The sequence below is a fragment of the Nipponia nippon genome, unplaced genomic scaffold (assembly GCF_047370975.1).
Source record: "Nipponia nippon isolate SJK-2023a ecotype South Korea unplaced genomic scaffold, ASM4737097v1 scaffold_27, whole genome shotgun sequence".
Lineage (NCBI taxonomy): Eukaryota > Metazoa > Chordata > Aves > Pelecaniformes > Threskiornithidae > Nipponia > Nipponia nippon.
This window is the reverse complement of record NW_028262344.1, coordinates 1,027,267-1,051,945: the sequence shown is the minus strand read 5'-3', so window position 1 is coordinate 1,051,945 and position 24,679 is coordinate 1,027,267. Positions and strand designations below refer to the sequence as shown.

Sequence of the window (24,679 nt, the reverse complement as noted above, 5' to 3'; positions counted from 1 at the left end):
GATGAAGGCTGGTGACAAAATGCAAGCTGAAGGAATGACAACAAAAAAAAGACCAGAGCTCCTGGCTTTCAAGAAACAGGTAACGCAGCCTGAACCCATCAGCCTGCAGCTCATTCTCCCTGTGGATCACTATTTTCTTCCCTCGTTTTAAAGCAATCTGCAATTATAGGAAGAAAAAGCAGCACTGAAATCACAACTGCCCCAAACCGCATCCTTCTACAAGCACCATCTCAGATGCACGGGCAGAAGCAATGTTGGGAGGAGTAGCATGGATGCACTACTGACATTTTAAGCTCATCACTCAGCTCAGCTCAGAGCAGGCTTTAATGGACAGAGCTGGCAGCTCTTCCAGCCTGAATTGCCAGAGCCAAAGGAGCTGAACTGGGGTTAACAACAGTGGGAGATTTACTGGGAAATATTCCCCTGGGCAGACTGCTCCTTTGTGAGTGATTTGGCAGCTGGACACCCACGAACCATGGCTGGTGAGCCTCCATGAGAGCCAGAGCAGCGGGTAAATGTGTCAGGAGAGATGTGAGACCCGGAATTGCATGCAGTATCGGGAAGGAGGAACCTGGGCAATGAAGCACGACAAAAGCTTGTTTTATTCCACGATTACCCCACTGGAGCTTTCAGCACATACCAGATTTGATCCTACAGCTGGCTTTCTGCAGAGGGATGGGGTAAGCGCTTAGCTTTTCTTGCAGCTGATGGGTTTACTGGGAGAGTGTGATCAGTTTGTTCACATCCATCCATCCATCCCCTGCACACAACACAGGACCTATCACTGGTGGAAAAAATGGCTATCCTATAGCTGGGGGGGGCGGGGGGGAAGACTTCTTGGGCCGACTGTCCACATCTCCTATTATAGGACCTATCAAATACTACAATTGATACTGCACTAGGTCTTCAGCCAGAACGGTGAGGATCAAACGACTCCCCTGTCTGCACAAGGAAATGCTTGACATTTCAAATATTTACACAGAAGGAAAATCTGATCTGAAGGAATGAAGCAGTTGGAGGTTTTTCTACCTCAAGGTCTCCAGTGTCATTTGACAATTTGCATTTTTGAACAAGGCCCCAAGTGTTCAAAGAAACACACTTGTGTCTCATACAAAGCTCCGCTCTTACTTGTAGACGTTGGTGTTGTATTTCCTCTCACTCGGAAATCCAAACATGCCACAGACAACTCGGGAATTTTTCATGGTCCAGTGCTTGTCGCAGATCTGCTTCCAGGTCCCTTCGTCTTTCACCTCCACGTAACCCTCCGTGACAGGGACCCGCTTGCGGTAGGTGGCGAGGATGGCACGGATCCTTATGTCCTCCACCTGGATGTTCATGTTCTGTAAGGATAAAAGAAACATGAATGATGCTGGCTTGCAAGGAAACTGGTTGTGTAGCTTCGAGGTGGGGAACAAAAACCAGTTCTGTTCAGGGTTATGGCTGAACAGAGGGAGGCAGAAAGGAAGAGCTGTTTAGGAAAAGACACAACAGGGAAGCAAACCTTTCCATTTTGTGCAAATCCATCCTCCATCCTGTGAAAGAGAATGCTTCTTCTCATTTAAAAAAAGCATTATATTATTACAAATAGCTACGTAACTAATCTCCTTTGTTACTTAAATGCATTAAATGTTTGTTTCAGAAGCACAGTGACCTTAAATTCAAAAGGGCTGTCAGGCATTGGAACAGGCTGCCCAGGGCAGTGGTTGAGTCTCCGTCCCTGGAGGTATTTAAAAGATGGGTAGATGTGGTGCTCGAGGACATGGTTTAGTGGTGGGCTTGGCAGTGATAGGTTAACGGTTGGACTCGATGATCTTAAAGGTCTTTTCCAACCTTAATGATTCTATGATTCTAATTTAGTTTCAGCTACTATGGAAGTGAACCGAGCTCAGCTTTGCTAGGGCCACCTCAATGCTGGCAGGGTGCAGAGAAGCGGGAGCCCTGGCAGGGAAGGACGCTGGGGCTCTCGTCGAGCCACTGGTCATTCCTTCCCCACCTGGCCCGGGCAGGCGCTGTGAAAGCTGGGATCCCGATGTGCTGACAGCGGCATTCCGCTGCTTCCCCAAGCCGGGTTCCTCCTCCAGCTGAAGCGTTACTTGGGACAGTGAATGAGTCATGAAGGTTGAATGGATTTCACATTTGGAGCCTACGTGAGGACACTGCACAAACAAACCTTGCAGGGACCCAAGCCCAAAAGTAAAGGCTGACTGGAAAATAGCTGCTGTGGCAAGCAATTACAAAAGAGCTACTGAAAATTGTATAACTTGCTTCCAGGAGACCTTTTCTTGTCAAAAATGTATAAAACCACGTGGTTCTGCTGACAGTTACATCAGAACTGAGGAATCCTCCCCTCCCCTCGCTCAAATTCAATCACTCGGAAAAGAAAAATGCCCAGAGCTTTAAAGAGACACGGGCCTCCCCTTACCGATCAGCGGCACACAGAGGTACTGAAGTTGGGGAGATCACCGTAGGACATGCAGAGTCCTGCAAACTACACGTGGTGCATCCGTTCTCCAGATGCTTCACCGACACTGATGCAACTAACAGGCCCTGGGCAAATGGAAACCAACTGCAGAGAAAAAGCCTGGGGCAGGGAAAGGGACAGGCATCTCCTCCTCATCCACAGCTCTGCCCGCATCACCTTGGGCAAGTCATTTAAGGCTTCCCCCCCCTTTTCTTCTCTTCTCTTCTCCCGCCCCCCCCCCTTTTTTTTTTTATTGTCTACATTTACACCCAGTTTTACAGCAAACCAGATCACTGATTCCTCCTTTCGCCTTCAGCTGCAGGATTTCAGTCCCTCCAGCAACTCCGCTGGAGCATCCTTGAGACACCCCCAGCGACCCTGGAAAAGAGGACCTTGCGATTTACCCAGTAGGACACTGCGACTCATACACGATTCAGTTTCGGCTTAGGTTTTGAAAGCTCTTGTAGCCCTCAAGAAGAAAAAAAAAAAAAGCACAACAATATCCATCTGTTGTTACATCTGAGACATTTTAAGGTGTTCAAAGGGTCTGATGCAAGAGCGAACTTGTACATCGCTTGTCTAGTCTGGGAAGTTCATTTGCAATACAAAGAGTTTCTCCCAGATTTGGCAGATTCTCTTGAAATATCGCATAGCTTTTGACTACGTGCTGTCAGGAAAGTAGCAGAGCCTCTGTGCACCGACGGCTTCCCCAGGCTGGTTTCCAAAGCCTGCAACTCACTTTTCCCCGGTGCAGTTTATGAAATGTTTCCAGCTCTTCCCTTGATGGAGAAAGCATGTTTACCTGGAGCTACAGGCCAGTGCTGCCCGAGAGAGCACCTTGTTTCTCTGCTCCCTCTACCTCACCTTAGTAGTTTCTTCACCAGGAAAGACGTAATCAAAGCCTGAAATCTATTTGGAAATAGCTTTGACTGCTGAAGATCTAAAAGTGTTTTTAATAAAAGCCTATTAAAAGGATTAACCCAAAGGACAGAAAGCCAAAGCTTAAAATTGCACTGGAAAAGCACATGAAAAGATAGTAACTAAGGAGGAAATTTGCACTGACAGGTGAGAAAGTGGGTGAGACAGCCTAAGTGAGTTTTTCCATCTGTGACTGTAGGATATATCCACCCTATGTAAAGCCCTATGTAAGTTTGCTACACGTCGTTACGTCAGTATCGGCCCTACTGCATATTCAAGTAACTGAAATGGAACATTTTCCCTGGCTAGACCCGGTATCAGCAACGTGCTAAAATCCACCCGCGGTTTTCACTTGACAGCCACTTCCATTTTGCTTGAATTTAGGCAGGCTGGAGGCCGCAGCCGGTCCTCGGCACGACGGAAGGGAGGAGCGTTCGGAACAAAGTGTGATTTCCCATTCAGGAACCATGTTCAAGATGCCTGTGTTTTGTGAGGGAGCTGCACGACAGCAGTTGCTAGCCCCATTTGAATCATGCAGAGTGCCATTCCAGATGTTAAACATCTGCCTGATGCTTCCGCCGCAAAGCAGCGGAATCATTATTCCCACGTTGCAGCTATTAGTCATCGTTAATACATCACTATTCTCACTACTGCACCATCAGGGGTCTTCGCAGAGATGGAAGGTGGTGACAAATCTGAAAAGCCTCCAAGGCAAACAGAGCGCTCAAAGGATGGGAGAAAGCAATGATTCTCAGCCTCCTTTTGCAGATTGAGAAATAAGGCGCAGAGAAAGCAAACCGCTTCCCCAAAGACCAGAGGGACAGGACGTCGCATCCTGAGGCCCCAACTCTCACCTCCACGTGAAGACCCCTCCTGCAGCAGGGAACATCAGATAAACCTCTAGCACTAAAGCACTCGCATTCTGATCGAGCACGTTTGGGTTTTTTCCTCCTTCCCACTCCACCAGCCTAGCAGGAGCTGTGTTGCACAACAACAAAGCCATCCAGCCTGTTTCCAACAGCCGCCAACAACAGATGCTAAGGGAAGAGCATCTGAACAGGCCAAGATGCAGCAATTCTTCCCTGCTGTATTCCTGCAGCTTCCGAGCATCTGTATCTCACAGACTTTCCAAGCCAGAGGGTATATTTTAATGTTCAAAAACCCTGGATGGATTTGAGAAACCCTTACAGGGATTTATGATATCAGAGCAACAAGCAGCTTCACCGACAAGAGTCGGTGAAGAGGAGAGAGAATTCACAAAGTTGCAGAAAATAAAAACTCTTGAAAAAAAGGAAAGCTTGGGAATGCTGTTCGGTACCTCATGATTTGTCTGTTATTTCCGCAATTAGTTCAGCAGCTTAGGAAATAAAAACAAGTTGCTACATCTGTTTCCAACAGAGCTCTGACCACTGCAGGGGTGGGGATGCTGGAGTCCCTGGGGTGCCCTGAGCGAGTGCGGTACCCGTGACCCAGTCTAGGACGCGCGACGCCTGCGTTTCCTACTTCCAGGCTCTGTGTTTGGGCATGTCTTTTCCACTAATGGATTGGACTGGGTTGTCCTTGCTGGTCATTTCACAGAAGTGAAAGATAAGGTGCAAACTTGAATAGCTTGCTCTTGGACTTGAAAAAAAACCCACTGTCAGAGCCAGCATGATACCTCAGGCACTGCAGGCTCCAGTACAGAGGTCCCACGACACATCTGTCTTCCCCCAGAGATGCTGACGTACACACAAAAAGAAATCCTGCTCTGACTTCGGACTCTGTTTTAGTGGCTCCAGCTCCTTTGTCATGGTTTTTTTTTTTTTTTGCCTGTATTTGCCAAGGAAGAAAAAAAGTGAGCAAACCAGCAAGAAATAAGCCATCATTTCATTCCCTCGAGGGTATTTCAATCTTCAGATAGCTATAGCAGACCGGCACGCAATGACATTTTCATGATCTGTCTGAGAGCAAAACCAATCCACATCCATTCCCCTTTCTGCTCACGGAGAGTAGGTTTAGAGCAGAGAATTATTGATATAGCAACTCAAGGGTTTGCACCGAGTCTGAACAAACAGCAAAACGTCTGAGAAGAACTCAACGTGCTGTAGACCTCAGCTCTATATTGGAAGATTAAAGAACAAAGGATCAAACTAAGCGTACTGCAGGTTTCTCAAGGATCACTCTTTACAGATTTGAATGGTTTCCTTTCATTACAGAGTTTTTGTGACACTGGGAGTATTCAATAATGCAAATACAAGCAGACTTATATTTTATCTTCCCACATCAACGTGTAGAGCAGCTGGGCTAATGGCGAAAACAGTCTCCACATAAAAATCAGAAGCAAACAATACTTAATAGCTAGAGCAGACTTCTGTAAAATCACCCTCTCCATACTTTATGTACACGTGGAGACAACCACCTACAACAAGCTGTCACATCAACAAGGAAACCTCATCTCTGAAGGCTTTACTTATTCTCACATTATAGCCACACGCTGAAGCTACAAGGTAGACCTGGTAAACCCTCTGAAGGATATCCGAGGATCACAAAGCAGGAGGTATCTGCGACCAACTCAGAAGCTGAATGCACATCTGCCAAGTTCCCACCTCAGGTATCAACCATAAAGTAGAGCCTTCAACAATATTTCAGGAGCCAAGCAACTGTTCACCAAAGAGCAATGCTACCTCTAGGAAATAAAACTGGGTTGGCTGCACCCCACATTATGGGAAGGAAAAGAGAGGCCCAAAGCCAGTGGGACATGGCTTGCTCAGTCTAAGGCTGAGGAACCCAAAGCAGGGAGGGAGAAAACCATGCACAAACCCACAGCTCAGCTTCCTCAATACAAGGGCAAAATGCCGCTGAGGATTTCTACCCAACAAAGCAAGAGCAGAGACCAAGCCCAGAAAGAGTTAACTCTCATGGCTCATGCATGACAGTCCTCCCCTTCTCAGTTAGCCTTGCGCAATTTCCACCTATTTAGGCCAACAGCTGTGGAGATGTATCTGCCAGCCCTTTTCCTTTTTTTTTTTTCCCTCCCCCTAAACTCCAAGTCTTAGAATTCAGCTACTAGCATAATGCAGACCTGGATCTCCAGCCTCTCCTTTGCTTCGGAAACAATGCCACCCACATACTTGAGGTTGAATCAGCTCTTGATTTGCCTTCTGCTCTCCAGGACTGCTAATTCAGAGGACAGCGTGTCTTGCGTTGCTGACCCCATGGCATAGAGTTTGCGGGTCTGCTCCATCGCTACTGGCCTCGTTCATCAAGCTGCAGCATCAGACATCTGTTCTGGCACGGACGAACTCCATTAAGGGAGTAAGCACACGAGCAACAAATCCTAAGGCATTTCTCTCCTGCTTGAGTTAGCCTTGAAAGGTGTGAAGAAACAGAAAGCAAGATAAAGCTGGGTATGGAGGGCAGGGGGAAGAAGTGTAGTACATCTATTCCTAGATTCAATGCTCTGGCTTCCACATCAACCTGCTTTTCACTGGAGCCACTTGACGGTGTATAGCAATATAAAAATCAGACCGAAGCTAAAAATAAAACTCTGTGGTCTGAGGCTGAAGAGATCCTGCTCAGTTCCGCCACAGATCTGTGTGATTTCAGCCACGCAAACTCACTTCTCCACCTCCTTGCTGTTACCTCCGGCCTCTTGCTCACACTTCGTCTCCCCTTCTGGAAAGGGAAGACAACGCTAAGCTCACCTCACCTGCTCTGAATCGCAAAGCCTCTGCAGCAAGGGCTTCACATCTGTATTTGCCCAAAGCAAAGATGGGGTTTTGGTTGGGACTTCCAACGTTACTACAATACAAATTAGTATAAAAACGGGGCGGGGGAGCATCAAATTATTCTAGGTTGGGCCATATTCCCTCCACCCTGCTCCTTTACTTGCCAAGAGCCGTGTCCAAGACCCGCACTGCTGCTCCTCTTCGGTCCCAGACACAAAAGCCCACCGCAAGCCAACGTGCCGCGCTCTGTTACGAAACCAATGAATCTCAGCTTCAGAAAGCCGGGGCCTGCCCGGAGACAGTAAAAAGAAAAGGGTTTGTTTTTGAGCTTTCACAAAAGGATTCCTGGCTCGGAAAGTTTTCACATGAGCCTCTCAGCTGCTTTTGTTTCCAGTCTCTGAACCAAATGCTTCCCCATGGCTTCGGATCTGATTGCAAAAACCGACACAACTTTAATAACATTTTCTTTCACCTTTTGCCATCTGTTTTGCGTTGGCAGAACAATTATGCCCAGGACAGCATGCTTGTGTCCTCCTCCGCTGCCCGAGCTCAGCGATACCCTTTCTTCTTGCAACAGCCCTGAGGGTGCACAGTAATCAATACAGAGAGGAGATCCTGTTCCTAGAAACCCGACTGCTGCTTCGCAGGCGGCAGACGCTACCCTGGTTCTGAATCACCGGCTCCTGGCTGAAAGCAAGCCACAGCAGCTGGGATTGCAGAGGGGCTTTTCAGAAGAGCATCTCAACACTCGCTTTAAACACACGCCCCCACGCTCAGAGCATTAAGAAACCAGCTAGAGAACTGCATGGGGTAGGCAGGTCTCAACAGCCATGGCTGTACGCGTCTCCCCTACAGCCAGAGAAACTAGTCAAATGCAGGCAGAAAGGGAACCGGAATGAAATTTTGTTTCTGTGTATTTTACCTTTTTTTTTAAAGCATCCCCATGAGTGACGCTAAGGATTGCAGAGCAAGAGCGGAGGTATTCAGTACTGGCTCTGGCACCTGCTCACGAGGTGATTGTACGAGCGGACAGCTTAGGCAAAGGTGCACTTCTTACCACAAATCCTTGATTTAACAAACGCAAGGAGCCTGGGTGCTATCTCTGTCTCTGGCTAGTCCATATTCATTGCTCTTCTGCTTTAAGATTCCCCACAATCCACTCAAACTGCTCTTTTCTTCCTTATGCCTGACCTATCCCACTGCCCCTTAGATCCAGAAACCCATTCTTATCATTTTTCATCTACAGTGGAGCTCCAGGATTTCTTGACTTCCCAAACACCAAGACATTCAAGCTGCAATTTGGACAAGAAATGAATTGATTTCTTTCCAATTAAGAACATAACACAAAATCTTTCCACGTAAACTTTGTTCACCTCAGAGGCATCTTCCCTCCTGCATTTAAACCCTTCGCTTACTTCCACTGAAGTCTCAGCTACCAAGTCTTTTCCCCTGAAGATGACTTTTTAGAAAGCCGTCTCTTCACATACATAGGAATGGGTGGAAACTTTTTCGACTGAAACATCTGGAGCTGTGCCTCTGAGTCACTAACGAGGTCCCAGCTGTTAGATAAATATGGTGAAATAGATGCTGCAAGACAAAGACGGGTTGCCGCTGCGGGACAGCAGCCCCCTGGGAGCATTATGCTCTATTGGACTGCAAGCACTTTTTGTTCTGGGTTCGTGCAGTACAAAAGGGTAAGCGATGAGAGTGCAATTCAGGATTAGGGTCCAGGAGCAAATACAGTGCAGATTATAAATGACAAAAGCTGAGGCCTTTGCTAAGCCATGAAACGCTTCAGCGGCAGCCTCATGATTGCCAATGCAAAGCAGGCTAATGAAAAGCACCAGAGAAAAGAAACGCTGGTGACAGAAGCGAGCAAGAAAAGGCAGGAGCACTGAACCCTGGCGATACTTTGGCACGGGTGGGAGGCTTAGCTTAGGCTAGGATGCTGCTCTGTTCTGTGTGCATCATGGCCCGAGGGTTTCATGATGAGTAAAGCTTTTACCTTCTCCGTTTCCTTTCTACTGAGCTATTTTAAAGACAATCTGGATCAGACACTGCAAGCTAGCCAGATTTATGACTTGACCTCCGCACTGCAAAACAGAACAAGATCCTACTCTGTTCTCAGGCTTAGTTAAATATTGCCTTGTGTAACAGAAAAATGGTACTGCATCCAGCACGAGGGCTGTCAGCTACTCAGGCCCTGGATACAGTCGGTGCAAGGGGACAAACAGGTTAACTCTGATCCCCAAGGAACTGCTTCGGTGCTTTCTCAGCCCTACCAGCTCCATAGCTCGTACCTCCCACTGGATGGCAAGCACCAGCCCTCTGCCCAGCAAGCCCAGCACCCTGACGTGCCACGCACCGTCACAAAGAAAATAGAGGCAAGCAGTTAGAAACACACGCGCACTTTAAAATTATACCACGAAAGAAACACAGGGGTTTACCGCAACAGCAGCTTAATTAATATTTGTCTGGAGTTAGCTCCAGAAGAGGTGCTGAGACCCCTTCTAGACACAAAGCATCAGCATTTCTGTTACACATGGGCTTCTGTTTAGAGAAGTAAACATTTACACCAAGGGGAAAGAAGTTAAAACACTGTTGCCATAACAAACAGGGAAATAAACCTTTTCTTGTCAAACATTCTTGAGAACCTAACAGTCAAGACACAGAGCTGAAGTCTCAGATGACGGTGACCTAAGTTGCAGCTCCCCATAGTATGGAGAGAGTCTCCACTGCATGGCAAGAAGCTAGATAAGAGGAAGATTTCTCTGTGTGCCAAGCCACAACCTCCCTGTCCTGCTCCCCCTCCTTACACCTTCCAGTAAGCAGCAGCTCAGCATACAGGAGCATTTTATATGGCCTCATCCACAGAGCCCAATTTAACTGAAAGCTCCTGAGCAGGACTTAGCAATGCCCTTTCCCACTGGTTGAGACACCTGGACAATATAGTTCAACCCACTTTTAACCTGGCATAACCAGAGCCTTTGAGCCACTGGGCTTTGAAGTGAGATTTTTATACTTCACGTACACCCAGAAGGGAAAAGAAGGACAGAAATAGCAGCACAGCCTGGTATGTTTAGCTAGACCTTGTCTGCCCACCGTCTGGCCAAAGCTACGGTCTAGTCTCAGGTACCAGATCTATTTGTGAACTTGTAATGGCTGCAGCAATTTGATATATTTAGAGTATGTCCTATTTGAAGCCTCTGTGTGTGAACCCAGAGGAAGAGGGTGGACAACAAATATTTTGTTAAGGATGTTTTGGGGGATAGGTTAAAAAAAAAATACCTATCGTGCATTTACTTAAGAAATATATTAAGGGGAGGAGTTAGTTACTGTGGTCTTAAAATTGCTGGTCTACCCAGTAAGGCAGTCGCAGGTGGGCCTGTGCTGCGTTTGGACAACACGACGTGGCCACATGTACTGTTTGAAAAAGCAGGGCCTGCATTCCCTGCTCATGGTTTTGTGAACACACATTAAATCATTTTGATTTCAGAGCTTCTGGCATCCTGCAAAGACTTAGGAAAACATCCGAGACTGTGCACACATTTAAACTGCAGGCTTTGGCACCGTATAAAGGAACCTTAAAGCAGGTCCATGCTACCCACCCCACCACTTTCAGACACTTGGGAACTGCAAGACAAGACATGACCGAAAGTCATACTGCACTTCTGCGTGGATTTTATCCCGCTCTTTGCGCCTTTTGCCATGACATCTTAGCAGAAGGAGGAGCGCTAAGGACAGTCAAGATGCGCAGATTCTGCTCCCAGCTCTTTTCCTTCCCTTAGCTCCTAGAACCTGGCCCTTCCCCGTGCTGGCTCCACTTGCAGAACAGATACAGTGCTCACTTGGGGCAAACAGACAGCACAAGGCCCCCTGTGCTCAGAGATCTTTGGCTAAAGCAGCAGATTCCACTTGTTATATTTTATAAAGCTTGAATTATTGCAGTTCAGCATATATATTTATAGCACTTATTGTCTTGTCCCTCCCAAACTCCACCAGACAGTCAGCAAGCAGTGTCTCTGTTCTCGGATATGCTTTGAGCACTTAAAACCAACATGATTAAACTTTTCTTTTCCTTTGAGCTCCCAAGACGCCACTCACAATGTGCCTGCCACATTGCAATGCCTACAAGAATTACCATTATGAATAAAGTGGGTAATGTGCTCTGCCATCATGGTTAGACCCAAGTTGTACATCGAGCCGCTAATGTGAATTACAGTTTGCAAAACAGAGCTTTTACTCCAGGCTGTGGCTAAAAAAAGAAGGAATGCAAGCAAAATCAAACTCTGAGTTAAACAATGGTGTTACTCTAACAACAACTTTGGCCTCATCGTACTGCAAGCGCAGACGCCTCGGTGGAGGATCACAGCAAGCAGGTTCAGCATCAACTTACTCCTTCCCAGCCATCCACACAGGCTGCGGGCAGCCTTTATGTTCACATACAATTACTGGGTTAAGCCATGCTCAGCCACACGCTTGCAGTGCTTCCAAGCACAGCTACTGCTTTTTTTTTTTTTTTAACCCTTTCAGGGTGTGCGGCTTACTCTCACAGAGCTGGAGTCTGCAGGAGGGGAGAGAGGACGCGATACCAGTGGTACCTGCCTTTCCCCTCCTCATGCTCCCAAAGGCAAACAGGTAATAACAAAGCCAAACCACAAGCCCTGCTCTCGCCATTCCCGAGACACTGTCTGCGTATTTGGTCTGCACACTTTAAAGCGGATGGAGAAAAGCCCCTGTGTAAAAGGCATTCAATATCATCACGCTCACGTCAGGATTGAATAAACACTGCTCTCCTAGCTTTGAAAAGGTGAGCAACCTTCTTTACGCAGCCACAGAGCTAAAGGGGTATCGGGCTAATTCTGCCCAGCCAGCAGCCCATGAAAGGGCTGTCCTGCTATGCACATTCATCACCCTCCAAAAAACAATCCTTTGAACAAGTCCCAAAGCTAAAAGCTGCAGTGGCTGTGGAAAATAGCAAGCAAAAATGACGGGAGTTTCTCTGTCCTTTAGCAACAGACCTATGGATTTCAGACCTGCCCCAACCTCGGTCCTGTTAGAAGAGTTAACATCTCCCTGCCTGTCTCCCATCTCCTTATCACAGATCTTCCATCACTCACCCTAGACTGAAACATTTCACTTAGGGCTGTGAGCGGCAACTTGTCTTACAGAAGCAAGGGTCAGGCACTGCCCCTTCCCAACAGGGCAGGGAACGGAAAGGCTCAGGGCCAGCAAGATATGACATAACCCTCAAAATATGAGCCATGATGGGAAAAGATCTGTCTGAGCATATATATATATATATATATATGCGCCAAGTAGCTTACGGTGATGGAAAATTTCATCCTATGCTACTTATCTGCAGCATTTCCAAACTAGGAAACGAAGATATGTATGTTGTCCAATAAAAATAAACTCTGCTCAAGGGCTATCATGTTGCTTTTAAAGAGTGTGAACTCTCTGCCTGTCGGATTTTAGAAAGCAAGGCCAGATTCGAGCAAATGTCAATTTGCACAGCCCCTCTGAGCTGGAGCCCCATCAAGATGAAGTCGGAGGCTTTCCATGTTAAATCATAGCAGCGCTTGGCAGCCCCAGAGAACTTAGCACTACAGGGTCTTTAATAAGACGCTTTCCAAATGATGAATTTAAGGTGGTCTATCTGTTCCTGGCAGCAGGAACACGCAGAGCTCCCTGTTACAGGCAAGGGGAAATCTAAGCGCGATGGCACACGTTTGGCAAGGGCTTAACCAGGCTGCACAAAGCAGAAATTTCCCCTGAATGCTTGCAACAGGAAAGCAGAACAAAACGGCTGCTCCTGCCCCACCGCAGCTTACACCCCGACGTCTGCGTACATCGAAGTCAGCGCTTGCTCCTGTTAATCTGCTGGCTGTAAACACATCAGTTTGCAAATGGCCAGATCCATTCGGGAATCATTACGGTTGTTACTAACTAGTGCGGGAAAGCAACACTGGAAGGTGCAATTGAATACATAAGCTCTGTGCATCATTTTAAACCAGGCCTATTTTGAGTAAAGCCTGGTTTTAAAAGCAGCTTAAGGGCAAACTGAAGTATCTTGCATTGGAAATCGCAGCAGGAAATTTGTACTGGTTTAGCTCCATCAGTGCAACGACTGAAGCCAGCGGGACTGGTGGAGAGACCTGACCACGGCATTGCTGCTCAGTGAAAAATTCCAGGTCCTTCGACCCCTGATCTCATTCCAAAGAGAAAACATCACTTGGGCAAGCTTTGGGCTACAGACTACAGAACGCAGCAGCTAACAAAACGATGACGTTTCCTCTGGTGAATGCGAGGTATGGATATGCAGAATTCCCAGGCATGTTGGAGAGGGCAAAGACTTTCAACTTGCATTCACACAAGCCTTTTGACCTCCCTGTTTTGGAGTTTATGACCCTATGAGTAACCCTGCTCATCATCTTTGACTCAAACTATGTCACGCCAGCTGCTAATGAGATAAAGCAAAGATTAAGAAGAGGAGGAAAGCTGAGAGAGGGGGAAAGAGTTTAAACATTTGACAGCTAGCTGTGACTGAAAAGTACTTCCACAACGGCATTTTAAAAATTTATAGCACATCACCTTTAGCCTTAATCCTGCTGCAATGAAACCAGCAGAAAAAGAACCCTTCAGCTGCCAGTGATCTTAGAGGGATATAAGACAAATCAGCCTGGTTTTGTGGAGTAGAAGCAACAGTAGGGTACTAAGTTGTTCATAAAATTCAAGCAGTGACAGGGAGGGGAGAAGCACACGGACACGGAGAGCTGGGGGTGACAGCAGCCACTGCCCAGAAAATGCAACGCTATTTTCTGTCATCAGGACAAAGTCACAGGGACACCCAGGCTGACAGCTCTCAGCTTAGTGCAAGCACTTAAACATAAACCTGTTCTTCTATTTTACTTTTTTTCCTCACCAGTCCAGTGTCTTTAGTCACCAGTGTCCCTTAGCAATTGCTGTGAACTGCTTGTCGTGTCAGTGGATGCCTTCATCCATACATAGCTCCCAAGAGCTGCCAGGACATGGGGAATATGACTTCTCTTACACCTATTTCTCCTGAGCGATCCTGTTGGCGAGTCAGGCTTCTGCTATCTGAACGGCTTCAATCTCATGATTCATTTTACTTATCGTATGTGAAGATTAAGCACCCACACAGCATCAGCACAAGCTAGCCCTCAATTACCCAATGTGCTCAACTCATTAGTCAACCTCCAGTGCTTAGCTAATGGAAAAGCAAAGCCCTCCAAAGCTTTTATGATTAATATCTGAAGCATCTCAGAGTGAAGTGACCTCCGTCTAGACTAAAGCATCTTTTCTTCCAGGCCTCTGTTTTGAGGATTCACTGTGGCTTTGGGGAAGCACACGTCTGCCAAAGCCATCACTGATGTTCCATGATCTCGCCTCATTCCCCAAGCAACAACGGTGCCATTGATGGAAGCAGCTTGGGATCCCTCCGGAAAGCCTCCTTTCCCCCCTTAGCCAAGTGAAGCAAGGTCAAGGCAATGAAGAGAATTTCAGCTCTCATATCCTATTATCTGCGCCCTTGCATGGGAGCCTTCCATGCAAGTGCTGAATGCCGCCTGCTCACCCATACAGTGTTCTTCCTAAAGCCTCAGCAGGGCGGTGCAAGGTTTGACTGAGCATATTATCTTCCCTTGTCAAGTATGCTGCATCGCATTAACCTCCAACGGAAAAAATCTGGTAAAAGAAAATGCTAGGAGACCCTTTCCAAATCAGTGGCTATGAAGTAACTGCTAGAATAATTTTGCTTTAAGGTGATAGATGGTTGTATCCATTGTTTCAGATCATAAACAAAGCCAAGATTCAGCCATGGAAACCTCACTGTGGTATGCTATACGTCCTGGATTCCCCGTCTGCTTAAAATAAGATTCAAATAAGATTTGACTGTGGTTACTGGATAGGCTCTTTCGATAAATTTTGACCACTGAATTCGCATACTGAAACACCAGAGCATCCGAAACAAGGAAGATGTTAGCCAATTCACCACAAATACTTTCCAACCTGAAAAGCTGAAGGAAAAAAAAAAAAAAAAACACCAAACCAACAACCCACATTCTTTCTCTTTGAAGAGCTCAGCCCAAGTTCTTTCCAGCCCAGCATTTCCCCAGCTCTTTATTCTGCAGAAATCTAACGAGTCCACCGGAAGGCAATTCAAGCTTTTTGCTGCTGTCATTTTCCCAAGTCCCAACCTCAGCCTGGCAGTCTAACCCAGTCACCATCCAGAACCTTTCCCCCAGTGACTAGCCCACGTTTTCCTCTCTCCAATTCCTTTCATCACTTCCAGTACTAATCCCCCATTCCCGCAAATATTTCCATACAATTATCGTGGTTACTTCGTCATCGCTTAGCCAAACTGTGCAAAAATCTCTTTATGTCTTTCCTTATAAATCCACCCATTTCAAGCCATGGTTATAAGCCCTATTCACCTCCAAATCCAAGCCTACCTGCTGACCCCCACTGTTATACCAGAGACCTCCAAATTGCTCCCAGGACCGAAAAGGAGGGGTCAGGGGAAAGAAAACTCAGTAATTTAGTACTATGAACCAACAAAGTCACCCAGGTGTGAGGTCTACGACTACAGCACATATCCCGTCTCTCCAAAATTCATTCTTAGATATATAATAAACCAGTTTTCAATTCTGAAAAGTGATTGTGGCACAGGAGTAATATATTTTCTCCTTACTTATTCTTACGCTATAAAAAAAGACCTTTCAAATTCTTATTATACACATAATGCTTTGAACAGCTGAAATTCAAATCTAAATGTTGCATCTTTAGCCAGCATCTAGAAGCACCATCAAGAGTTTGATTTAACTTCAGCGTGCAGCTGGGATAACCTACAATATGTAGTAGCAGACATCCCTGTCCGCAGAAGGCTCTTGATCAGCAGCTTGTAGTTTTAAGTATGTTTACCTCTATTTGGTTAAGCAATGAGTTGTCAAACTTGAAGCCGGGGATTCTCTTTTCACTGCAGACCACTCCCACGTCTTCGGTGTGTTTGCAGTCCGTTACTCCCCAGCCATTTGAAGTGCAGGCTGCCAGGGTGGTCTCCTTGCCATTACAGTGGACGTTGTCCATCCAAATTTTCCCTGAAGAGGAAAGAAAACAGAACTGAGACTCACAAAGAGGATAAATCTGGATTGTACTGATAGATGATAGGAAAGCAAGTAAGGCTGCTGTGCTCTTACTATGTCAGGGGAAGAGATTACTGCTAAAATAAGCTTGAATCAACAGCTAGGGAACATCAACGATCCACCTCAAGTATTTACTAACCGCAAACAGCTCTGCCCCACAGCTTTCCCTTTCACTTATCTGCATGGTTTAAAAAAAAATAAAATACCATGACCTCCTCTGATGACAGCCTCTGATGACAGCCTCTTCAGAGTACACAGTGTCACCGGGTCCCCTCGGTTTGGCTGATTAGACCCTGCCCTCTCATCATGCTCACCCAATCATTCCTTCTGGATTTAAGGCTTCTCTTTACATCATTTCTCATTTATCAAATCCTCATTAAATCTTTTGTAGGGGACACCTCCAAATTTTGATTAAATGCCCTAACTTTTTTAAAAGCAGATTTTTACAAAAGCTTTAACAAACCACCATTGATTGGAACCTCCCGTTACTTGGGTGCTCTTTGAAAACCAATTGCCAGATCCAGTTTCCAGACTGTAATTACCACTTTCCCTCCAGGAAAACCTGCATGCATGTGCACATGAGCATGCGTGTGCACATGTATATATTATATTTTAACAAATCAGGGTCCTCAGAACTCACTTCTAAAACGAACAGTCAAAAATCAATAGGTGTCACCTCCAAACTTCAGGTCATGCTTTCTCAGGAGCAGCTGACAGCAAAAGACCCAACAGCATCTCTAAGATTCACCTTTACGAAGTGCCCATTTTCTCTTTGGAAACATGCTGGGCACACGCTGCTCACTGGGATTTGCCCCCTAAATTGCAGGGAGCAAGAGCCAACAAGCAATTCCCATATTTTAGCATCCCAGATGCTTTGCTTGTCTGAAGAATAACGCGTCCTTTGGGCAGAAAGGATTGCCTGACCTTCAGAGCCACTAGGAGATTCTGCAGCCGTTTCCCTTGGCGGTCCCAGCTTTGTTCCGCAGCCCCATCAGGTTCAGTTGGTTAATCACCAGACGATGGGTCTGCCAGCCCTCTCCGTGCTCCCCGAACAGGAGAGCAGAAAGACCTCCTGCAAAGCCTGGCTCTAGGGTTTGAGGAAGGCACGAACCACCCCGCAGGGGCTTTCTGCATCAGGATTTACCCAGCGCTATCTGGCGTGCAAAGAACACTCACTCCCGTTAAATCACGTGGCAATCAGTTTCTGGTTTGTTTTCAAACGTCATGGCTTGTCTCTCACTTGGAAATCTCCTACTCTACCCCAAGAGCCAAAATCCACAGCTTGGGACAACATTCAAGGCTTTGCATTTCAGTCAAGTCACTATTAAGGCCTGCTTGCTCTTTTACAGGCAAGTTTATAGGTGTGAGCACTAACGAGGGGTGCTAAGTAACAGACATAGAGCACACTTATCCCTGCTGCAGTGGAAATAATCTGTCTGCGGGTTACATCAACAGTGTGCCAGGCTTCAATGTTTGCAGAAAAAATTCTCCGTAGGTCAACATTTAACTAACAGCATATCAAAAGATGACAATTAAATCTGTTCAGTTATATACTATTACAGAGCTGTTCTCTCTCAAGCATTGCGATTTTAAGAATTCATTGCTATAACACACAAACATTCACCTTTCCAAGTCTTTGTTCAGCACATATTTGGGAATAAGGTGCAAGCTGCAATTATCCACACATCCATCACGTACAATTTCACAGAGCAAGAAAGGGTGTACGAATTGGGGTGAGGGTGAATAGCTTTTCCCCACCAGGAACAGCCTGAGAGTGTCCAAGAGGATCATTATAAATATAGTCCTATATAGGACATGAAGTGTGCACACTCTTTTGGCGTTTTATAGGCTAGCCTGCATTGCAGAATATGACGCAGGTGTTTCTAGAGAGGCTAACAGGGCAAAAGAAAGATTTGTGTAGCATCACATAGGCAGCCTGTTTAGAGCCTAAACAGCTCAGAGGAAAAAAAGAATAGGGGGAAGGAGTGTTTAGGGGTCCTGTTTGACTCAGTGCAAGGCAATGGAAGCGTGAATAGGGAAACACACCGCCTATACATTACACTTATGAGTGCAGCTTCCCTTGGCTGCTGAAGAGCCTCCTACCCTTATCCACCACCAGCTGCTCCCAAGCATCCCCTGCTGGAGTTCCTACACCGTGATCTGGTAATTCATCTCTTTGTCTCATCATTCCTTAACTTGTTTCCATCAAAACAAGCAAACACCTATTATTTGAACTGTTTAATCTAATGGGACCCTGATTTAAATAGGCATGGCTTCACCGGGAAGCTATTTCAGTTACATTTGTAGGAAATATCACTACAGCTTAAATTTGACTGACAGGTCAAGAATTATTGGGGGTTGGAGAGACAGATAGTACAATACCACTGCTCTGGAGTTACCTTACCTTCTCCTTTTCCATACTTCGAGCTCGGTAGCCAAGACACTGCCTCCACATAGCCCAGCTCCCTGCAGACCACGTTGGCAGCATGGATGGAGAAGTCGTCGTCACACACCGTGCCCCACTCGCCGCTGTAAAACACCTCCACTCTGCCTTCGTTGTGTTTTCTCTTCTGCCCTGCAAGCCGCAGCTGGATCTTGGGAACGTTTGCCGGTCTCTGGGGGGGCTGGTACACTTGTGGGGGTGGCTCCGGGTAACCGGGGAGGTAGGGCCAGTGTTCGTACTGAGCAAAGCCCAGTGGGCTCAGGGAGATGAAGAACAGCGTGATGAAACAGTGGTTATGGGTAAACCCCAGGAATCTTTCCATTTTCAGTGCTCACAGTTCTCAGAGCCAAGTCCTCTGCTAGCAGCTGCCAATCAGTGCAGGTTGCAGGTAGGTACTGTGCGGCTGTCCTGAAAGAAAGGAAAGCTTGAGTAAGGCTTGGTAACGACGTGGACTTTCTATCTCTTGCTTCAGCAGGGGACAAAGCTATGGAAGAGAGTATGTACAACGCCACCTGTGAAAACCGAAGTCAAGTCCATTATTTCTTGTGGGGTGGAAGAACAAACTGAAGGAAAAAAAAAAAAAAAAAGAAACATGAAAACCATTTCTAAGTTTAGGCCAACTTGCTAAATAGTTTTAGCTGGAAAAGATTTTTTTCCAGGGCAAAATTGTACAGGTCACAAGTGCTAGCAACTGATTTTCCTGTTTCTCTGTAAATTCAGTAGTTCAGGGGGTAGCAAGTGCAGGGGGTAGCAAGCTACAGCCAGCCTTGGTTCAAATCCTACCAGGACAAAACGGAACCATTTTTCTCCCATACCTCCTTCAATAAAGAAGCCAAAACGATCACTTAAACAGTGGAAAACTAGAAGGGTAATGAAATGTATTACAATATGGTCAGAAGTGAGGTATTTAAATTGAAGTCTGTTTTCCCAATACGATGATAAAAGACTTTTTTCTGTCACTCCACGTCCAGTTTCATCTGTAGAGAATCAACATGTTACTGCACACAGACGGTTTGCAGAAGTAGTCTTGGCTAACCTTGTCTGTCCGATGGAGTAGTGGCTCATGGTCTCCAAGCTTTGGTTGCTAAGTCTGGGTAGGGACCGATTTGTCATACAACTGCTACATCCTTATATATAAGCTAGTCATTGAAGGTATGAACCAGCAACTTTTTGACTCATTAGAGGAATTTCATCCAGATGCTGTGGAGAGTTTAAATACCGGTCCTTTTCTGCCCGCTTCCCGCTCCCGTACTCGCCCAGCCTTCATTCAGGCACCCAGCACATGGAGTGGTCAAGCAGCACACGTGGGGGTTGAGGATTGAATAGTTTCCAAATGAAGCAATGCCAGAGCACAGTGGGAAAAAGCTCCCCAGCCCTTTAAAGCTCTATTATTTCCTGGCAACCACAAAGGGGAGGGAGAAGGAGAAAGACTTGGCTCCAAAACCAGATGTCTAGAAGCTAAAATCCTCCAGTATTTTTGCTAGGTCTCCCTAAAAAAAAAATGACCAGATCACATATGCATACAAAGACGCAGCGAAATACATTAACTAGCCTTTCAAGCTGCTTACTGAGGAGATGTATCAGAAATCCCAGGCAACTAGCCTGAAATTCAAGAGACATCAATTCAAACCTCCACTCTGGCACTGACCCGCTGCGTGATCTCGGGCAGGTCACTTCCAGGGCTGTGCCTCAATTTCCCCTTGTATTAACCAGGGCTGATGGTCGTGAGCTTCCTACTGAAGTGCTTTGAGACCTGGGGATGAAAGGCATTTGCCTAAGGAATAGACAAACAAAATGGAAGCATGTGGGTTAAAAGTCTAGCATCGGGCATCAGGGGAAGAAACGGGAAAAGCAAGGGGAAACTCTACAACAGGTCTAACTAAATCAGGGCCGGGGGGGGGGGGAAATACGTGGCAAAAAATTCTTGGAAAAGAAACATTTAGTTTCAAGGAGCCACGTACTTTCACGTTGCTTTCAGGAGATTGAGATCTGTAAATTTTCATCGGGTGTTCAGAGAAATACTGCTATGGAAACAAGATATTTTTCAGTTTTTTTGCAGGTCAGGAGGTGAGGCTGAGAGAGAGGAATGAGGTCCTGCCCCACACCGGAGGGGAAGAGGGGAAGGAAGCACAACTGCTTGCACAAGGCTGCTCCCCTCCACCAGCGAACAAAGGGGATTTCCCAAAGTAAATGCCGGTGACAGGGCAGGATACATGTGTTCTGCAAAAATAAAAGGCTCCCGAGTCAAGGCACATTAGTACTAGTCAGACATGCCTGACATCAATACCTACCAGCACTGATTTCAAAAGAAACCACTTACAATGCTTCTCATGGATACAAGATGGTTTTTAGCCCAGAGGATAAACACACGGGCAGAGCAATTGTCACGAACAGTATGAAAAAATTTCAAGTAACCCCCTTAGATCATAACAGAGAATAACATGTTAGTTATAAGTAAAAATACTGAAGGAGAGGGGTCTAACGCTGAGCCCAGCAGAACCGCGAGGTCTTCAGAAAAATCTGTTTTAATCTTCTTTAAACATCTGTTTTAACCTACTTCATTTTACCTGGCTGTTGTTTCATGCTGCTGCATAAATTGGATTTTAAAAGCCTCAGCAAATATTAATTAAAAACTAAGTCGGACTGAAGCAATCTCTCTCCAAAAACTAAGGTGAGGGATAGCAGGGCCCTGACTTAGCTGAAAGCTACACAGTCGGGTTTCCAAAGAAGTCATTTCGGCTTTCCCATGGCTGTCCCACACGCACAAGTACACAGCGCTGTTTATATATTGCTGGGACCTTCTGAAGCATCCGGATGGTCTTGCTGCGTAGCAGGCAGGCCCACGAAGGATATTTGAGGAGGCAAAGGCAGATAACGTGCGGCGAGTAGCCTTACAGTCAAGTCCTGAAGGACCTCTAACTCTCAAGAGACAAGAAGGCACGTCAGCGTAATTAACACAATATCCCAAATTCCCCTCTAGGTTAGAGTTTTGTGTTATGATACTCCAGAAAGCTCAATAGTAAACTAAATAAGAACATTTTACAGGAGAAAAGGATCAACAAACAGCGCGTAACCTGCAGGTCAGCATGTTTCACTCGTTCCTCTTGCGCCAAGGCAAACAGTGACCAGCGGTCAGCTCTGCGCTCAGGTTAATAGGGGTCTTTCGTGCTCAGAGGCCAAGGAATAGCTAAAAGCTGTGCAAAACTCCAGTTTCCAGGACTGCTTTCTATTCAAACCAATGCTCTCGAGTCATTTTACTGAAGGACTGAAGCCAAAAGACACAACAATTTGGGGAAACCATTCAGAGGCAGGATGTAATAGTTACCAGCTGAGAGCGGTACTCCCTGAAGCGTTAATTAATAAAGCAGACAGACCACCGCAAGATGCCAGAGCCTTTCAAAAAGTCACAGCACGGGGAGACCTCACGGTCCATGAGCAGCTGTAGGGCGGGGGGTGGGCCACAACAGACTTCCAGGTTACTTTAATTGATACCAAGGTTAGTCAGGGAGATAGTAATTTAGATTATAGGAAATATAGTCAGTGTAATTTTTGCTCTTGGCAAAGCCTTGCTGAGTCAGACACCCCAGGAACCCCAAGACTCCAAAAGGCAACCACAGGCTGGTTTGCTTTTGTTCCCCAAAAGCTTAAGACTTTTGGAGTCTGGTGAGACTAAGAAAAAAAACCACCATTTACCATAGAACTGAGGAAAACTTGGTGAGGGAGGATAAGGTTGCCTGAGAGCCCTCTGCTCTGCAGAGGTAAGTCGGACTAGCAAAAAGGAATTTTAACAAGCCCGTATGTACACAATCCCCCACTTTCACCAAGGAAAATGACTCAGGGCACACACGTTTTGTGCTCAGGTCATAAAGCATCATATCTCATCTTTGTCAGGATCCTGTGAGGATGAGGAGGGGCTCCTCGAGGGCCCAGAGGAAGGTACTGGAAAAACATTCAGAAATCTCCCTTCTAGTCCTATTCCACCCGCAAAAGCGAATCCCGGAGGGACTCTCCCTAAGATCGGAACAGCAGCAATCCTACAGACTTGAGGAGACAACACTGCAGTGTGTACTAGCAACCACAGTCCGCTTTTCCTTCAGGTCATATTACCATCCGCTTCAAAATAGTTACACGTTCAAACATTAAGAGACAAAGCTTACACAGTGTTTGCATCGCCCCAGAAATAAAACCTTCCATACCCAGAGGTCTTGTTTATTGCGGTGCTTAAGAGAAACTATTCAGACTAAGTCACGATCTCAGGAAAAGCAGAATCCAGTGGAATTTGAACACGGGCATATTTTAGTATTTCCACAAGAAACAACAGCCCAGGTAAAATGGGGAAACTTCAGGAGGCTGGTGTGCCCAGCAGCGTCCAGGGAAGCCACCCAGCTCCACAGGACTGAAAAGGGCTCTCGGCTTTCTGTCTCCCATCAAGACTGGAGGGACAACAGGGAGTTATGGCACCGTAGAGGCTTGGGCACCTTCTGGCAGAGGCATCCATCCATCCCACCTGGGTCAGTTTTCTTCGGGAGGCAAGACAAGCAGTAACGCAGGACTGGTCTAAAGGATCGATAAAGCAGCACAGAAAATTTTACTCCACCAGTATCAAAGAAAACAATCACTGCTCTTCAATAAGAACACCACCGACTCAGCAACAGACTCACTTAAGAGCATTTAAAGCAACAAACAAGGACAGTATCAGACAGGAGGCAACTGCACATGCACATTTATGGCGGCATCATTATAAGCCACAGAAACAAAATTTAATAAGGAAAACGTTTAAGTAAACCCACTCCTCTGCTGCTGTGACCAAGACTTAAGCACATTTTTTCCTCAAGTCTCGAAGAACGCTGTACATGCTGAACTCCCTTAGAACAAATCCAGGCTTAGACTTGCAAGATATTTGGTTTGTGCCGGCTATTCCCTTTATTGTAGGGCTCATTCCTCCCCTCACACCCTCTCTTTAATAGCCTCCAGATTTATTAATGATGTAATCCTAAAAGTATATATTTTGGTCTCCCCATTCAAAAGAATCCAAGACAGATCATTAAAAACCTATTGAATACAGTCAGTGGAGAAGCCAGGAAAATACCCCAGGTCTCCTGGCTCTCCGTCCTGTACTTCAGGCCATACGATGATTCTCTATCACTGCATTAACATGTAATTTAAGGCTTTAAGGCATGCTCCTCTCCTAGCTGCTGACTCAGCCCTTTTCAGGACTCCAGTCTTAAGTCTCAAAGGGAGCAGATGGATGCAGGCTTAGAAGGAAACGTGCGACACTTTCATTTCAAAATAATATTGAGCTTTCACCTCTTCAGAGAATTCACCAGGTGAAACAAATAGGCTATTCATCTCCCCAAATCAAAAGCTTTCTCCTACCAGCAAGGATGCCTTTTTTAATTTCACCAAGTCACCCAAACAACAGATCAGCTCAGGCAAAACCAGAAACACCAGCTTTCCTGCTCCCATCCTTATCCAGACAGCAAACGAGAAGTCTGGAGTGGTTGGTTTGAGTCCTTTGTGACTGGAGATCCACCAACGCTCCGTTTGGCTTGGCATCCATCGGGAGGCAGAGACCATTAGCACTCTGACCACTGCTGGCACATCTCAGCCAGGAGCACCAAACAGTTGGTATTCAGCCACTTGAAATGGTACCGCCTGAATTTCCAATTCCACGCCCCATCGCCCAGAGTGCATTCCTCAGGCACACTCACATATCCCGCAGCAGGCACGGCTGTGGGACGTGAACAGGATTTCCCACTACCGCGGAAGCAGTTCTCCAGCCAACACAAGGGCAATTCACACTGGGCCCCTCTCCAGTACTATTAAAGTGAATAGAAATGCTACCGCTCGCTTGGGTTAAGAGCTCAGATACGTTCTGCCATTCTTCCAAGAGACTCAGCCCTGCCACGGGCACTAGGGCTAATACTTTCGTAGATTAAATCCCCATTGATTACAACACCAGGGTAAGCCATGAATGAGAGCCCTC

At 46.3% G+C, this 24,679-nt stretch overlaps 1 protein-coding gene across 26 annotated transcripts in view; it reads right to left on the bottom strand.

Moving 5' to 3' along the window:
* The window catches only part of LOXL2 (lysyl oxidase like 2), a 65,965-nt gene that overhangs the window by 24,675 nt on the left and 16,611 nt on the right, over window positions 1–24,679 (bottom strand). For 22 of the 26 annotated variants that reach the window (XR_015706000.1, XR_015706002.1, XR_015706001.1 and 19 more), the window contains 3 exons: window positions 18,655–19,101; window positions 16,030–16,205; window positions 1,129–1,340 (listed from right to left, as the gene is read on the bottom strand). Coding sequence is in view for 23 of the 26 variants with exons in the window: in XM_087763181.1 (XP_087619307.1) it covers window positions 1,129–1,340; window positions 16,030–16,205; window positions 18,655–19,015 (749 nt within the window). In the remaining 3 variants the exon portion in view is untranslated. Of the gene's footprint in view, window positions 1–1,128; window positions 1,341–2,422; window positions 2,608–5,036; window positions 5,148–16,029; window positions 16,206–18,654; window positions 19,102–19,729; window positions 20,071–20,341; window positions 20,447–24,679 lie in introns of those variants that run through there. The other 4 variants (XM_087763192.1, XM_087763198.1, XM_087763200.1 and 1 more) reach the window with 4 other exon arrangements.